Raw genomic sequence first — 18,713 nt, 5'->3', positions numbered from 1 at the left:
CCCCAGCTATTTTCTATTTAGAAAGTTCACCCCAACACACCTCTTGACACCTGCTATACTTACATAGAATTTGACAGCAGACAAAAACCATTTGGCCCATCTAGTCTGCCCATTTTTACTGATCTTAAGATCTTAATCAGTCAATCACTCACTGTATTTAGCCTCTACCACTTCTGCTGGGAGTCTCTTCCACTTAATCCCCACTCAGCTTCAGCACTGGGTCTTCGAACGTTCCATGTGGATACTCGGAAAGCGCTTCCATTGCTTCAAGCAGACGATAAAGAGAAATTACGGACCATATGGTAGGCATGCTGCTGCAGCCCTGGATCTACAGCTTCTCCCTAAAGTAATTGATGTGTTTTTATCGATTTATCACAGTACTTTAATACGTATTCTTTCCTCAGAAGCCTGCCTTCCGAGATCGATCCTGTAGAGCAGGAAAAGCCGCCTATAACGTGTTAGTTTAATGACGAGCTCAAGAGTATTGTCAAATTACTGACTGCTGGGCAACCGCTGACCGACAACAATGAATTTTGTGTGTTTGTTCCTCTCCAGCAAGCTTCTCAGAGGAGACAGATGGGACAACCAAAGAGCAGCGAACAAGCACCCTGCGTCTTTAAAAGGAAGAAAACCCAACCCCCTCCCTGGTCACCGAAGCCTCGTGTGTTACCAGGAAGTTTAAAAAGCACTACAGCTCGCGAGAGAACATACAGCCGTTAATAATAATAACGTAATTAATGCATTATTAAATACATGACATTTATAGATTGTTTATACATCTAATGAGGCACGTGTTTTTCTTTATCTTCTGTTCCAATTTTTGGCTATTTATGTTTTGAAATTCTCAGGCGCAGGAACAAAGGAATCACAGATCAACGCATACAGTTGCCTGCACTTTCTTTTTAGTAAGTATTGCAATTTTTATCTTTTGTATTCGGTTCATTTCCCGTATTTTTATTAAATATTAAATATTATTGTTCACTTCTGGAGAAGTTCATAAAACACATTGAACCGTCTTGTAAACATAAAATGTCAAATTGCAGAGCGATGATCATCACACACTTACCCTTCTTGTTATTTCCTATACTATGTAGAACTTATTGTATTTTTCCTTACCTGCCCCCCTCCTCTTTTCTTTTATTTATTGTATTTAGATTATTATTTGTGTATTATTTTGGTTTTAATAACATTCACACTTTAGTTTGCATGTTTATTGCTTATTTTTTTGTAAATGTGTTACTGCAAAGGTCTTAGTTAGAACAGAACAAGGGTAATTTAATATTTTTGTATAATATACCAGGTGGTAAAGGTATACAATAAGTTATTAGATTTTATCTATAATAAGCTTCCACTGCTCTGGGAAGGCTTTCCTCAATTGTTTGGGGAGGTTCTGTGAGAATATTTGCACATTCATCCTGTAGAACATTTGGAGGAGAAGGTCAGGCTCGCAATCTCCATTCCAGTTCATCCCGAAGATGTTCTATGGGGTTGAGGTCAGGACTTTATGCGGGCCGGTCAAGCTCTTCCACACCAAACTCATCCAACCATGTCTTTGTGTCTTGATGAATGGGCAAAAATCCCCACAGAAACTCTCCAGAATCTTGTGGGAAGCCTTCCCAGAAGAGTGGAAGCTGTTATAGTGTCCATGTATTTAGAATGCAATGTCATAGAAGTACCAGTTGGTGTAATGGTCAGGTGTCCCAATACTTTTGTCCATTTTGTGCACACACCGTGCATCAGGAGGCCATTGGCTGCTCAGTGTAGCTCCATCGCTCCACTACTCCAAATTCAGCAGGAGACAAGCAAGCTCCAGACAGTGTCATATCCAGGAATTATACTGAAAGGGACAGGAAGGGGCCGCAGACACAGCCGGGGGAGGGGGGTTGGGGCAAAACTCCATGACAGGTAACTGAATGTCCACATAAAACCAAGCAGCCATTAGGCAAGTCAGTATAAAAATAAATCTTTACATGTGTCACGGAAGCTTCTTCTGTCTGTGTGCTAAACAGAGACACACAAAGGCATAACGCACATACATGCATAAACATACAAAGACATATTCATTGGTTTGTTTTTTTATAGCAACATCATATTCCGCAGTGCTGTACAACAAGTAATCAAGACATAACAAGTAGTGCCTAACAATTTGACAACTTACAGAAACAAGAAGTACAATAAGCTTTCCTAAAGAGACATCCCACACACATACACACAGACACACACATACCCCTGCATACACACTGAACACCACTTACACCTGTCTGCAGAGTATCTCTCTTCATGTAGCTGCTGTCTGGGGACCCTCAAAGAAAAAAAAAATAATAATAAAAACACCTTTAAGGGAAGCAGCAGTGCACTGCTTCCCTATGTGGACCACTTTTTTTGCTCCAATCAGTGGTAGGAAAGTACAATTGATGGGATTGCTTTCTGTAAGTGCACAGGGGGGGGGCATTAGAAACATCCACACATACAAACACTGGAACTGGCTGGCGGTGAGTATAGTGTGTGTGCACGGTGGCAACCAGGAGATGTGTTCGGGCAAGCAGCTGAGGGGCGGGAAAGGTGGCAAAAGCATAGAGGAGATTGTGATGAATCCCTACATGCCCTTGCAAGGGGGAAAGGCGTTAATTGAAAGAAGACACTTAGCTATTTATGCATGTAAGTGCATACGATGACTGTCTTGTCTCTTAAGATGATAGAAGCATGAATAAAAGGGCTTCTGCGTAAGTATGCAAGGTTGGAATTTTAGATCCTTTTCTCGTGTTTTTAAATTATGCTTATTTTATTAAGCGTATATTTTTTACAGCCTAATTTATCTGTATTCATGTTTTGTCATCTGTCACCTTCCCTGCATCTGATAATTGTCTGTGTTACGCTCCCCATAGGCCTTCTGTGCGGTTGTGTAATTGGCACCTTCTATGTACTGGGCAAGCTGTGACATGCCAGGGTGGCTTTGCTCAGGCAACGCAAGATGGACCCCCAATGGACGGGAATTGGTACCGAGGAAACAGACTCTTTCATGCCACACATCACAAACAGGCTCAGTCTGGACTGTTACTTGGATGGATGCAAGAGGTTCCTACAGCTGACAAAGGAAAGGAGTTCTGAGCTTGTAGAGGTGGAATTTCTCAGCCTCAGCAGCAATGAAGCATTGATCTCTCAAGCTGTGACCGAACTGTCTATCTTCAGCAAGCTTAGATGCTTGGTTTTGAAAGGTGAGAATAGTGTTTACTATTGTTCCAGTAGAACTTTGCTTAGCAATACAAGTGAATGATGTCTTCCCGTTAAGTAATAACAAAGTCCAAGAAAGACGCCGCTGCATCTTGCAGGCCGTAAATGGTTTGGGAATGTAATACATTTTATGTAAATATCATGTTTGTAAAATGATTCTTGCGGTGGTGAGAATGGCTAACATGTCATTGCAGATGTTATTGAGGTGTCTTTACATAATTAAAATGGTGGTGATCCGGTAAACTTGATATATAGAACCATGAAGACTATTCATTACTTGCCTCCTTCCATATGTGGTGTTTGATTAAGTATTGATGTAGGTACGTGAACAGAGGTCACCATGATCCTTCCATATTATCTATTTCAGAATTGTCCAGTTAAACAACTGCTTGATTAAAAACAGTAATTTATATTCACCACACAGAGGCCTCATAGATTTAAAGGGGAACTGTGCTAAAATGTGAAAATCTTTCTTTTCTTTTCTAAAATGTATCTACTGATAATAGGCTCTGATATTAGGAGCCAGGGAATGTAAGAAGGCATTGAGTTTAAGATGCTTGGACTAAGGATAGCATCAGAATCTTACCTTATCTCAGCCTTAACGTTCATCTTTAAATCTACAGGTGGGCATTTGAGAGATGAGATGGGAAGATGTGAACATGGACTGCTGACTTCTCTTCCTTCAGAACTCTGTAGACTTACAAATCTCTCCCTTCTGGATCTCAGCTTCAACAGTTTTACGGATCTGCCCTCCTGTGTCACATCTCTTAGCAGTCTCTCAGCACTCCACCTAAGCTATAATCAACTTTGCAGGCTACCGGACGACATCGGTAATCTGGTGAATTTAACGTTCCTTTCTCTGATGTCCAATCAACTGGCAGAACTTCCTGCTGGCATAGGAAAACTAAAGAAACTGGAGGAACTGAACCTGGCTGAGAATAGGTTGGAATCTTTGCCACCAGAGATTGGTGGTCTGCAGAGCTGCACTGAGCTGGACTTGTCGGGGAACTGTATCAGAGAGCTTCCAGAAACAATGTGTGAGTGTCTCATACAAACAGTATTGTTGGTGTCCTTCATTTTGATATTACTGAAAACATCAGATTGTGGCATCACTTTTTTCCCAGCCATAAATGTTTTCTTACATTTTGTTTATTCACTGAACTCCAATCTGGTCCAGATTGTGATAATTCCCAGATACAAACCTGATATTGACAACCTTATCACGGTACCCATTGGGTTTACCTCCAGTAAGCTGGAGGGCCAGATTCAGTAAAGCCCCTTGGTGAGATTACTGCCAATTGCTGGGACCCAACTAGAGTAAAGATGCCCCCACCCCTCTCTATACTATAACTATTTATGGAGTAGACAACGCTGGAAAAACATCTAATCAGTTTCATTTTTGTCTTGCTGAACAGGTGATTTAATGTCCTTAAAACAACTTCACGTGCATAGTAATTGGCTTGACACTGTACCAGCCGGCCTGGCCAGTCTGCCTCAGCTCTCCTGCCTGGACTTAAGGAATAATAGGTTGCGCTTTGTCCCTGTAGAAATCTTAAATTGCACCCAGGCTCGCCTTCAAGGGAACCCTATTGGAGAACCAGAGGCTGAACCACCAAACGAAGGTATGCTATTCTGTTAGAAGGTGCGCTGTTCTGTTAGAAGGTGCGCTGTTCTGTTAGAAGGTGCGCTGTTCTGTTAGAAGGTGCGCTGTTCTGTAAGAAGGTACGCTATTCTTTTAGAAAGTACGCTCTTCTGTTAGAAGGTGTGCTCTTCTTTTAGAAGGTGCGCTATTCTGTAAGAAGGTACGCTGTTCTTTTAGAAAGTATGCTCTTCTTTTAAAAATTTTTCACTTTTAAGCATGTTTAAGGTATATTTTTATTGATCACTGTATACATTTAATTTTCACAGGAGATTTTTTCACTAGATGTCTGTCTAATTTTTCTATTTCCCTGCCTGCCTCTGCTGAAGCAGACATCTTCAGTACACTGTGTGCACATGCGCAGCTAGCAATTATGCAAGTTGACCTCCCAGTTACATTGGAGAATAAAATGGGTTTTGCCTGATTTGCTGAATATCGTTTATTTCATTATATTATGATATAATGTGTAAGTTTTCTTATAAATAAATTGCCCTCCCCTTTGCTGATTTTACCGACTAGTATTCCAAATAAGGGCTAATACCTTTATCGTTTCCCTTTGTCTTTTCTACAGATGATACCCACAGCTCCAAAATAAGAATTCTGTATCTGAAATCGAACGATGACTGGTATGAGCCAACACACTTTTCATTGTTGTGCCCTAAACACTAAAGTTTTTTTATTACATTTAAGTAAGAGTGCGCGATTCTACAGCACAAAAGGGAGAATACAAAATTCCCAAAAGCATTAAAACTGACAATATCGAAAATTAACAATAACATGAATACACATTAAGACATACTGGTACAGAAGTAGAAGAGGGACCTGCTCTTACAGGCTTGCAGAAACAGGGACTCGTAGGTTGTTACCATTCGAATAAAGACATTTTTTTTTTTTTAAGTGCAAGAAGTAATTGTGTGCTATCAGTATAAATTGATTTTTCCTTGTCGACGTCTAAGTGTAGGACTAAAAAATGAGGAAAAACCAAAAGCAGCAAAGCCATCAAATGACAAAATCCCTGAAAAAATATAAATATTTGGTAATTGTAGTATGATTTATTACAGCTCTATTAATGAGTTTTTGCATTTTAATGGCGTCACCTCTATTCACTTATGTTTGTTGGAGACTGAATCCAGTGAGTAAATCCATATTATATATAATTTAATATAAAACATTTTTATAATATTAATTTATTATAATATATATATATATATATATATATATATATATATATATATATATTTTAAATGTATGGCTGTGTTACAGGGTATTGGTGTAAATAAATTATTTCATATAAAAGCATTATGATTTAAGACTGGTTCAATGTTTAGGTGATTGTGCCTCTTCAGACATTATTAATTATTTTTTTTCCCCCTATCTCCAGTTTTCCTGTCACACCGGATGGATGTAGGGTTTTCCTGCCATGTGGCACCCAAATTTATTTTCCTCCTCTAGCCGTTTCTTCCACGCTCACCATCTATTTTCAGACACTACCTCCTGGTAATAAGCATGTGAGACTCGGTCACCATGATGTCTTGCTTAGTAGTGCTTTGGAGCTTCGGCCTCATGGTATCCAGTTCCACCAGGTGAGGCTGCTTCATTATAACTGAAATGTTCAGCTTTTTCAAGGAATTCTTAGATGTTAAAATTGATGTTATAAAATATTATTATATGTAGAATATTTTTAAGTTGTAAAATACTATTTTGTGTGGTCTATATTGTAACAAAGGAGCATAGATTTGTGTTTCAATAATTGTATTTTTTCTCATGATAGGATGTAGAAATTGTTATTCCTTGCATTTCACCAAGGTCACTGCAAAATCGTGAGATAGTGATCAGGACTTTTACTGACCAAAACTGGACTGACCTGCACACTACCACTTCTATGAAGAGCATCAGACAGGTAGGACAGCACGGTGTGAAAATGTCACTTTAAATGTAATAGGTGTCACGGACTGGGTCCAAACAGATGACTAAAAGACCCAGCGCGCCCAAAGATTGTGTGCAGGAGTTACGGTGCAGTAGTGGAGTTGAACAGGGCCTGGTTGCAGGGCGACCGCACTCACCCAGGTGTTGAGTATCTAGGGATGTGCAGCCAAACACCAGTGCCCTGATATAGCAGCAGATGTAGTCCAGCACAAAGTCAAATCCTGCAGGCACCCTGGAACAGGCATTAGACATCACACAAGACTCATATGAAGGATGCTGCAGGCTGGGAGTATGGAAGCTAAGCAGAGAAATATAGCAGACACATAACAAGCAAGGGACAGGGAGACCAAGCACGAAACATAACCAGACAAGATATACATGTTACTGAGCACAACAGTGAACAAGACAAGGAATAAACATAACCAGACAAGATATACATAACACAGGGAACCAAGACAGGACACCCCGCTGCCGGGGATACAGGACAGACTGACACACAAATACAGAAACTAGCCTAGGACTGTATGATAACTATTGGAGATTCCGTCACATCTTATGGCCATAGTATGCTTAGCCCACCACTACGCCAAAGTACTCCAATGACGGTGGGTCCTAACGCTAATCCCTGCTGACAGTGGTACGAAACAAACCAAACATGTAAACCAAACACATAGCACTGAAACATACCTTTAGACTGCGACAAACAGAACACACGGGAGGGACACACCTTATAAAGGATACAAAGCAAAAGCAAAGAGCTGAAGCAGAAGCAAGGAATGGAAGATCAGAACAGAGCAAAAGGAAATCCAGGAATGGATTGAAGCAAAACAGGGAAATTGAAACAAGAGCGAGATATGCAGCTCCGCAGCCTGGGAAGGACTTGACAATAGGCATACCTGGGAACTTTATGGCTCCGGCTACCTGGAGCCCCTGGTTACAAGTCCGGCTGACTTCAGTGGGCGGCCCCGCTGATGTTAGAGGCATATTTGCTAATGACTTGAGAGGGACACACAGATGTTGAACTGGAAAATTATCTGGGAGTGGGGCGCCGTTCTCGCAACCCAGAGTTTTCTGGTGGCGACCCGGAGAAAACCTGGAGAGTTCCTGTTTATTGTAATAGGTATGGCAGACTCTGTATCAAAATTAGATATTTGCTTAGTAGAGGAACTAAATACCTGTCTGTCTAATAGGTGATTTATGTAACCGCACAGTTGCAGAAACAGAACAAGGCATGTGTGGTGCGGCAAGGCAACATTAGGGGACACACATTTGATGAGTTACTTCTCTTGCCACAGTAATTAGTGGCTTATAGAAGGGGAACCAGGGGCGTAACTAGAAACCATAGGGCCCTCGTGCGAAAATTGCCTGTGGGACCCCCCGAGTTCACCAAGCAACCTTGGTATCTTTCTCATCTTTGAGCCCAAACAGCTTGTGTCTGCAATCTGTGCCCCCAAACAGCTTGTCTGTGCAATCTTTGCCACCAAACAGCTAATCGTTTCCATCTTTGCCCCAAACAGCCTGCCTTTGCCCTATTTGCCCTTAAACAGCTTGTTTGTGCAATCATTTGTCCACAAACAGCTTCTTAGTGCCCCCAAAACAGTCTGCCTGTGCCATCTTTGCCACCAAACAGCCTGCCTGTTCCCCTGCTCACACCGTTTACCTGCAGGAGTAGTGTGCCTTTCTTCATCCGTGATGCAGGAACTTGATGTGATTTCAGATGATCTCTATGCTCTCTATGCTGCTAGCTGCAGGTATTACATGCACCTAGTGGTTTCAGGGGTCGCCCGGGCACCCTAGAGCGGCAGGACATGTGTGCGATGCTTGCAATCATGATTGCTACGCCACTGGGGTAACCCAAAGTTGTTTTAGCCTCTGACACGGTTTGGTTCATGCGCGATCATGCCTATTTACCTACACTGCAGCGACAGCAAGATGAATGAAATTAAAGTGTTCTTGAACTCCATTTCCAAATCAGCAATTATAGCAGCCTGTGATTTATTCTGGAAACCTAATGGCAATGAATAAACTAGTCTTGGTAATCCAGCATGATTGATGTCTTTGCTGCCTCATGGAGCGGCTTCAGTCCTCACCTTCTAGAGACAAGGCCGCAAACAGATGTTAAAATGTTTATTCTGTCCAATGCCATGCTTTTCAGTTATGAAATGATGTTCTTATCTTGTTGCATTGATATATCCACTATACCTTTCTGTTTTCTCCCTGCCTCAGATGTGGGCTACCTGCAGGACTCCTCACTTCTCATGGTTCATTGTGGTCCTACGCTTAGTTGAAGATTGCTGTAAGGTTCCCGCAGAGGGCAAGCTCCTTTTCTCCAGTGTGAGCCAACACATTCGAGTTGACTTTCCAGCAGGTGCAACTGAAGAGACGAGAACTGTTCGCATGCAGGTTAGGAATATGGTGTATTGATTCGAGAAGCAACAACTGTGATGAGCTTCTGTGTTAGCTGCAATATAGACTATAGAATTGCACCAAAATATATACAATTGTAGAAAAATAAAAAAACAATAAAAAAGTGTTATGTGCTAAATGTTATAACAAATGAATGTAAATGTAATAATAAATTAACTTTAAATATATGAATTCATCAACTTATCCAATTCACCAGACCCAAAACGCTGAGACCTGTGCCGTAGCTATAAATGGAGCAGTGTTCAATTCAAAACACTACACGTTTCTCGTTAAAGCTTCGTTTACCTATTTATATGTTCTTTGAATAGTGTGATATTGTAGTGAGATGAACAGCTTTATTCAAACAATGAAAATATTACTTACAAGACTTTCTCCGTTTGGAATAAATACAGCACAACAAAAGCCGCTCTCCACTATAGTCCGGTGAATATGGAGTTGATCACTAAACCTTTTTATATGCTTTTGGAATGCTCTGTATTCATTACAAACAGATCCAGTCTTGTGAGTAATATTTTTATTGTTTGAATAAAGCTGGATGTCTCGCTACAATATTACACTATTACCTGTTTTCTTAGAGATATTTCACCATCTGGAAATTGTCCAACATTATCCAAAAGATCATAAGGCGACCTGCATTGCACTTTACAATATAGTGCACTTTATTCCTATTATAGACTCTACTTGGGTTCTTTAAATCCTGATTCCTGGGAGAAAATATTATTATTATTTTTAGGTCTTTGTTCTGGACTTCATTATGGTTGGATTGATATTTTGGAATGTATTTATTTATCGATGAACAAAATACCAACTACTTATTTATAGGTCTATATATTTTTTCACTTATACTTGTATACTTGTATACTTATACTTATGATGGCTCTATGAATGATTTTTTTGTTTATAGGTTGATGAATTCATATACTTAATGATTAATGAATTGTTAATCACCTCTTTCTTTCCAGCACAGGGCACTTTGTATTCAGCACTCTACACTTTAAATATCTAGTATTTTGTTTTTGTTGTTTATTGGCATTGTTTTGTGTGCAGAAAATAGTTCCATTTGAAGGGAGACTGATTTGTAACTCTCTTTTGTCATATTAGGTGTTACCAGTTAGAAAAAATGTGGTGACCAAAATCACAAAAGACCCTGATTCTGTCACCAGCCCCCTCTTATGTCTGTCACAAAGTTCAACTAACAATTTCCTGAGACCTGTCAAAATCCAACTGCCTCTTCCGCCAGGAGTCACAGGTTGGGTATTCCATAAAACATACTTTAACACCCAGTTTACATGAGTGTGTCAAATTCTTTTATGTCTGATGTGAGGCTCATTTTATAATTTTCATGCTCTCAACAGGTGACAGTCTGGATAGATCTTGTTTGTTTCTCCTGCATGGGGACTCACAAGCACAGACCTGGACAGATATAACCAGCCAGGTGGAGCTGGAGATCTCTCATATCTATGCACGATTCCATGTGGATCACTTCTCTTGGTGAGGCTTTTCTCCATTTTTACTTGTCATCTCCAGTGCCCGATCTCTTCATCTGGGAGTTTTCTTGGATTCTTCATACTCCCAACATAAAGGTTTTAAAAATATTTTTGACTTTTTGTTCAGCAAATGAACTGCACTTATACGTGTGATAATGTACTTTCCTGGTGGTTTCCCGCTATCGCCAGTACACATAGTACATTCTCTTTTAGCAGTTGGGTTCACTGTTTATGCCATTGGTAGGAAAGCCTTGTAGACGGGCGAATGTCCCAATGAATAGAATAGAAATACTTTGTATTTTTATTTTAGAGAAGACTCTTCCTTTAACTTGTTTGTCTATGTCATGTTATACTGTATTCCTTATGTCTACTGGATTAATAGAGCAGTGTATAAAATAAACCTAAGATTAACATTTTTTTTTATTTCCCCTACATTGTTTTTTCCAGTCTTGTTTTTTTCCATCCTTTTCTCTTTTCGTTCAGTCACTTTATTTGTCTGTCTCTATATCTCATTCTCTTGGCTTACTCTTTAGGTATTGGCTCTGGTACACCACCAAATCCTATGTCAGTGAATTAGCAAAGAACGTATACAAGCGTGTACGCATGTATCAAGTCAACTTTGTGGCTATGCAGAGAAAGCGGGACCCAGAGCAGGTGCTGCTTCAATGCCTTCCAAAACACAAGGTGCGTCCCCTACATTTAGCGTGTTATAAGCCTTACCAGTGAAAACGACTGATGTTGTCATTGGTATTGTAAGTGTAAATAGGTTCCTGGTCTTAAAACTAAATTTCAGCCAGAGAGTACTGATACATTTATACTATTGATTGGTCTTTGTAGTAATACTAATGGATATTCATACTAATGGCTGCCATTGCCGATGTGTTTTAAGGTTAGGCTCACATGTGTAACTTGCACATGCACTGAATAGCCTTTCATATACAGCATCACTTAGGATAATTCTAGGATTTAGTGGGAGAGAACGTTTATGTTATTTGTTATATGTTTAGGCCCGTTGTCGTCTTTCCTCCCGGTGCATAATGAGCTGCATACATGGTGACCTCCAGAGTTTCTTTCAGCTAAGTAGCCGCATGTGAGAGTCCTGCATGTCTGACCCATATGGGTTTGTTGTCTGCATTGATTCTGCTGTTTGAGAAACAGATATGGAATGAGCGTGAGACCCAGTGACAGCATGCATCCAATGACACTTTTTAATCCCTATATTTAATAAAACGTTCTATTAGCCGGATGGTCTCCCCTACAGGTTATTGTCAGCTTGCAAGGGGAAATGGTTCAGGTTACAAAGATATGGATATTTTCACAGTGGAGACCCCATCTCCTGAAGTGTACATTATGGAAAGACTAAAGGATCTTGACATGTACAGCTTAAAGGATAGACAAGCGAGAGGGGATATGGTAGAAACATTTAAAAATGTAAAACTCATTTCAACAGAGTACAAGGGGGATGTGGCTTATGTGTAAGTTTCGCAACTTAGTAAGTTTAGTGTGGCGGTTAGTAAGTGGAGCAGCCTTACAGTAGAAGTGGTATAGGGTTAATACAGTGATGGAATTTCAACATGGGTGGAATAGCCAAAAAGGTATCCTGAATATAAGTCACTACTGGGATGGAGAAGAAATTTTATTTTTGTGCTTAATCTTCATGATAATGTTCTCTGTTAACTGCTAGTCTTCACACTGTGTCTAAAAAAAGATGTTTCTGTTTGTTTATTATGTTATGTATTTTTTAGCAAGTGAGTAAGCGCTTACACTTAATTCAGAGGACCTTGTATAGGTCTGGACTGGACATCTCGCGTACCTGATGGGCGCTGGCCAATAGCACCCTGTACGTAACCGATTTGCCACTCCAGCAGCAGATCAGGTCCTGGAGTGTGGCTGCCACTTGGATATGAACAGCGACGCAAGCCACTTGGCTAAAAGTGCCAGGGCTTCATAGTCATCCCCTATTCGGCTCTGCACTCGTGTAATGAACACCCTTTGTACCCTGTTTAGAAGCTTTGAACAATTAGAGTTTTTGTTTTGTTTCACATTTCTTAGCAAGGGTTGTACCCTCTGGATATGTTATTGATGGAAGTGATATTAAAGCATTTTTCCCTCCAGTGTCTCTTCTGCTGTCCATTTTAAGACGCATCACTCTCATCTGATATTTGTGGAGCAGCAAGGCATTCCCAGCCTCTCAGGGGCACTCCAGTGTCACAGGCATGTAATATATATTAAGGTACTAAAGTAAAAAATACATAACTTTAGGAGAAGCTGCAGCTCCCTGCCTCCTCCATGGTCCAAAATTGCAAATCAGTGCCAAGAAATGCGCTCGTTATTCCTGGAGCTGACTGGTGGTAAGTATATCATATGTCAGGTGGGGAAAAGTCACATGAATACTATGGTGCGTTAGCAATTGTGACCCCATGGAAATTTAAAAGTAGGCGTGATGACTGGAGTGTCCCATTCAGAAGGCAGAACAGAGAGGTCCAGCAGTAATTAAAATGTGTAAGACTTCCGAGCAATTTACAACTCACTAGTTGACCCATAGCAATCATTGTGGCTATCTTTAAATCACCTACTTCACCTATATACGTGTATATCGATGTGCGTGTGTGTATATATATATCAATATAATAATATCGGGGCTTTACCTCTGTCCAGGACTCTTTACCCCATTAAGCTAAAGGCTGCCCCTGCTCCCTCTGGGCAACAATGTAACCTGCAAGAAAAAAGAAAGCTGCTGCGCACTGGATACATTTACATTGTCACGATTTATTGAAATGTGTGCAATACATTGTGATGTTTTCACTGTATCCAGTGCCCCTCGGTGTTCTTTCTTTTTTCCTTGATTAATATAACTGCATGTATGAAATGCTCGACATGATTAACATGGCATGACACCACTATTGTTATAAGCCCCTGAAATATGTTCTCTTCTTGCAGGTGGACGTTACTATTAAAAGGCTGCGGGACAGATACAACGGCCCTGAGCCATCAGACCTGGTCGATCTTGTTGAAGGGGAGCAGTTTTTTGCAGCATTTGAACAAGGCTTGAAACTTCATTCAGGTGGAGTCTTTAGGTTTCTGTTAGATTCCAGCAAGGAACATTCTCATTTATACACATTTATGACATCCTTGGGCAGCCAGGAAAAAACCATAGAGGGTTATAAAAAAACCTTTCTGCTGCAAGGTTTTACATCTGGTGTGATCACCTAAATGAGTGATGAAATATTTATTAATATTATCTTTTATTTATATAGCGCCAAAAATTTATGCAGCGCTTAATACAATACATATATTCAAGGGGTATGACAAGACGAGAATTGACTGACTAAGACAAACCGATACATTAGGTGGAGAGGGCTCGGCTCGCAAGCTTACAATCTTGAGGGAATGGGGTGAGGACAAACATAAGGCATAAAAAAAGGTGAGAGGTAGTGTGGGGTTGTATCAGTGACAGGGAAGTTCTAGCAGCTAAGATGGTGCAGCTTCTCTGACTAAAGAAGTGACTTTTGAGATGTTTCTTGAATGCTGAAGGTTCCGTGGAAGTAGATTTCAGAAATATGGGTTATTTCTGTTGATTGGAGCATTTTATTAGTTACTGCGATAATAAGACCAATTTAACCCCTTGAGAACAATTGATGGCCATGTCACGCAAAAACAGTCAGTTAATGACAATTGACGTGCCTGGCACGTCATGACATTAAACAGTACCCATTGTCACGAAGGGTACCAAAAAATACAATCACGAAGGGGATAAACACTTTAGAAACGGAATCAGTTTTATATTTAACCTTCATAATGTATACAGTTATTACACTGTGAATGGAATAATCACCACTGTAGAGGTAATCCTTCAACACAGATATAATAAATACTCTGTATACATCATGCTCATTGCCTTTGCACATACCCATGTAGCATTATTATGTATTACTGCCTTAATCAAGAATATACCAACAAATTAATGATAGAAATGGTATTTTGCAAATGCCAAAGATTGCATGAGATGTGTGGCCAAAGTTTCGATAGGAGAACTAATGTCACTTTTTCATGTTTTTTTTAGATCGCCCTGATTGTAAGGATGGCAGACTATCCTTTATATTCTACTCGCGCATGAAAAACATGAAGGAGGTGTATGTAACATCATCATCTGAAATGACGGAGAAACCTGTTAAAGGGCAGGTGAGGCTTAATGCATCTTCAGGGTTACGATGAATATTGGTTATATGTTGTAGTCACCATATAGACTCACAGTACACAAAATAATATGTATTTGCATTAAGCTCTCTTGAATTTGGGGGTATGGTTATTTAAATTAGGGCTGCAACTAACGATTATTTTCATAAACGATTAGTTGGCCGATTATTTTTTTCGATTAATCGGATTAAAAAAATTAAAATTTTCATTTATTTAAAATAATGTAATAAAGTAACGTAGGATGTAAGAAACAAACAGCAGAATAAAAAAACTGATAAAAATGCATTTCTTTTTTTTATTTCCCAACCTGCCCCCCCCCAGTTATGCACATTTGGGCCCAGGCTTGCCACACCGCCTCCCAGAAATGCCACACTGCCCCCCGAAATGCCACACTGCCCTCCCCACATATGCCTTATATAGGCTATATGCCTTATACCCCCAGATATGTCACTCCGTCCTCCCAAGGTATGCCGTATACCCCCCTATGCCATAGTGCACTCATAGATTTGCAGACTGGTTCACAGACAATACTTTTATACATAAGTACTGGGTTAATCTTCACTGCCCCCAGGATTTAGATTCCCCTCAGTTTGCCCCCTTTAGCTCTAACTGCACCTTAAGTTAACTTTATTTAATAACAACTGCCCCTAAATTAACCCTTAACACCCCATTAACCATAACAGCCCTTAAATTAACCCTAAACACCCCATTAACTATAACAGCCCTTAAATTAACCCTAAACACCCTATCAACCACAACTGCTCCTAAATTAACCCTAAACACCCCATCAACCACAATTAACCCTAAAGACCCCACTAACTATAACTGCCCCTAAATTAACCCTAAACCCCCTCACTAACTATAACTGCCCCTAAATTAACCCTAAACACCCCATTAACTATAACTGCCCCTAACTTTCAGCAGCCCAAATATAAATTTTATACTCACCAGGGAGTTCTTGAGCCATGTCGAGGGTATAGGAAATGGGCAGGGCCAATCGGCACTTTGGCCCCGCCCTGTTCTCCCTGCAGTCACTGCCGATTGGCCCCGCCCCTTTCTCACTGTCCCTCCTTGCAGCCAATCAGCAGTGACTGCAGGGAGGAACTGTAAGTAGGAGCTGCTGCTGTGAGTCACTTTAATGGATTATAAAACGATGGGTATTTTTCAGAGCATTTGCTCTGAAAAAACCCTCATTTTATAATCAATAAAAATCGATTCAACTAGTCAATAATGAAATTCGTTGGCAACGATTTTCATTATCGATTATTATCGATTTTATCGATTAGTTGTTGCAGCCCTACTTTACATGCATTAATAGTTAACACCAAATATGCTACGGTTACAAAGACAATATGACAATATATTCAAAATGCTGACATCAGCAGAATGCCAAGCTTCACCCATGTTCAAGAGGATGTCAGATGATGTTTATTTATGTGGAGGACTTGGCAGAGAATGACGGGGTGTGAACTCCTTATGTGCCCCTGGAGTTTTGCACCAATGGGTGTATAATCCCTTAGTGCCTTAGTATTTGACTCTGTTATTAGTTGAGATACAGTATTATAATAACTTTGTTTTGCCCATTCAGGTGTCTTTTTACCGTGGGTCAGTACCTGAAGGTTTGCCTGATGAAGCAACAAGGCGCAGGAAAGGTTCACATTCGGAATGGATGGCCACACTGCCACTCAAGCTGCCTGTATGTGACTCTTTGCATTTGTGTGTATTTGGTGCTTAACTCAAAATGCACGCACGTGACTATGTGGCGTCCTAATGATAGACGCCTCACTCTTTGATGAGTATTTTTGTAGGGAGTCAGGTAGTGGGATGCTGATGTACATTACAGTGCACTGTCAGTGCTGTCTGTTCATGCTTGTGGCTAATATCTATTCTTTTCTGTGTTTAGAAACTTAAGGAACTTTACACGGAGACCACAAAACAAAGGATCGATCACTCGTTGCCTCCTTTAAATTTAGGCAATGCTGAGATGGGTTATCTGACAGAAACTAACTTGCTTAGCATTGCAAGGCAAATTGGAACAGACTGGATAAAAATCGGCATGAACTTAGATCTCAGCTATGGGGATTTGGAACGCATTAAACATAATAACAGGTGAGAAGCAGGGATATAAGCCAGTTTGATTGTACTTGTTGCGGTAGTGTTTCTTTTTTATGGTCAAGGTGCTACCACTAATCCTTAATTTGAATTTGAACCCTAAAGGGTGCTCTCTGGAGAGATTACTCCTAAACTCAGATTAATCTTGCATATGTTTGTCTTCATTTAGACCTTCATTTAGCTTTATAGCATTCATTTTATGTAGGTTTTATATTAAATGTATAGATACGTTTCCATTTATCTTTACAGGGAGGATCTGGACAGGCAGATTCTGGACATGTTGTTCCTATGGGCTAGAAAAAACTCTACTCATCAGGACTGCGTGGAGAGACTGGTCAAAGCTATGAAGGAGAGTAACCGTACCGACATAGCAGAGGAGATCCAAAATATTGTGACATTGGGAAAGCAGAAGTATTCAGAGTCCATCCGTAGGATTGGGTTGGACCAAGGAAACAGCAGTGAAGACTCTGCAATTGCTTTGAGTCAGTGATGACAATCTCAAAATATTCCTTGGTTCTGTAAAGTTTTGTCTGGCAAAACTTTCCTCTGCCAGATAGTGGTGAGCACGTAGGGCAGCAGCTCCAGCCATTCGTCACCTCTTACCTCAATGGCCACTTTCCTCTCTGCGGAAATATGATGTCATACCCTGATGCTCTTCCTCTTAAGAACAAGTGGTCTTGGTGTGCTACGGAGGTTGTGTCAGGTGGGCACTGACCTTAATAGTTTAATTGGACCACTAACAAGGGAGATCTCTGGAAATTTTAGGGAGCAACTGAGCTCTGGGGAGCATGGTCACCCAACAAAGTGATGAGCATACTGTTATGTCGGAGAGGGGCTCTTGCCGCAGTGGACCTCCCTAGGACAAAATATGCCACTGTTGTCAGACAGGCTGAAATGCTAATATCACAAAATAAGAAGAAAATAGCCACTGTATTATTTATGAAGCACAATATAGTAGACTGGAACTATTAGAAATAAAATTAAATCTATTTTAACCCCATTTATGACCAAAGGTTTCTCATACGCTGGGGACCACTGATGTTGGACGGGAAGGCCTGGCTCACAAAATACTTCCCAGTTCATCTCAAAGGTGCTCGATGGGGTTGAGGGCAGGGCCAGTCAAGTTCTTCAACATCATACTTATCCAACCATGTCTTTATGGACCTTGTTTTGAGCACTGGGGCAGAGTCATGATGGAATAGAAAAGTGAGAAGCAAATTTACAGAAGAGATTTTACCAAGGTATTTGATATTCAGGTTTATGTATTATATGCTTGACAACCAACCTTAAAACAGCATCTACCATGCTGAAAGCGACCGCTCCTCTTTGAGTCTGAGTTTCCGGATAAGTCTGTACAGACCAAAATCACATATATATCCAGAAGGCTGTCAAAATATACTTCACTCCACAAGTGTATCAATTGGAACGTCTCTGTGTAACAATATTCTTTATTATAATCACATGGTATTCAGTAATAAATAGAATGGTAACGCCAAAGACCTCATATGCTCCAAGAAAATCACACATTTCGTCAGTGATTGGTAACCTATACTCTTTCTTACACCCAAAAATATTCAATTAAAGCCATAAACAGAATGTGGTCATACTATCTGCATACTGTATGTGTGTTTCGAACAACACTATGTGATTATAATAAAAAAGAATTTATGCAGACTTGGGTCCCAGTTCCAATT

General features: G+C 40.3%; 1 protein-coding gene across 1 annotated transcript; it reads left to right on the top strand.

Moving 5' to 3' along the window:
- The first annotated feature begins 2,971 nt into the window (after positions 1-2,971).
- On the top strand, positions 2,972-17,509 carry LOC149274808 (p53-induced death domain-containing protein 1-like). The gene is made up of 15 exons (XM_089505239.1): positions 2,972-3,215; positions 3,855-4,268; positions 4,647-4,853; positions 5,442-5,496; positions 6,252-6,453; positions 6,642-6,770; positions 9,023-9,199; positions 10,325-10,472; positions 10,579-10,714; positions 11,244-11,394; positions 13,651-13,774; positions 14,774-14,892; positions 16,496-16,603; positions 16,811-17,016; positions 17,269-17,509. Exons 1-15 carry the CDS (start codon positions 2,972-2,974, stop codon positions 17,507-17,509), a joined length of 2,661 nt encoding a protein of 886 aa, XP_089361365.1.
- Positions 17,510-18,713: the final 1,204 nt, after the last annotated feature.

Source organism: Sceloporus occidentalis, unplaced genomic scaffold (genome assembly GCF_023333645.1).
Source record: "Sceloporus occidentalis isolate IW3139 unplaced genomic scaffold, rSceOcc1.0.p SCAF_320, whole genome shotgun sequence".
NCBI classification, from domain to species: Eukaryota; Metazoa; Chordata; class Lepidosauria; order Squamata; family Phrynosomatidae; genus Sceloporus; species Sceloporus occidentalis.
This window is presented reverse-complemented; position numbering and strand designations above follow the sequence as displayed.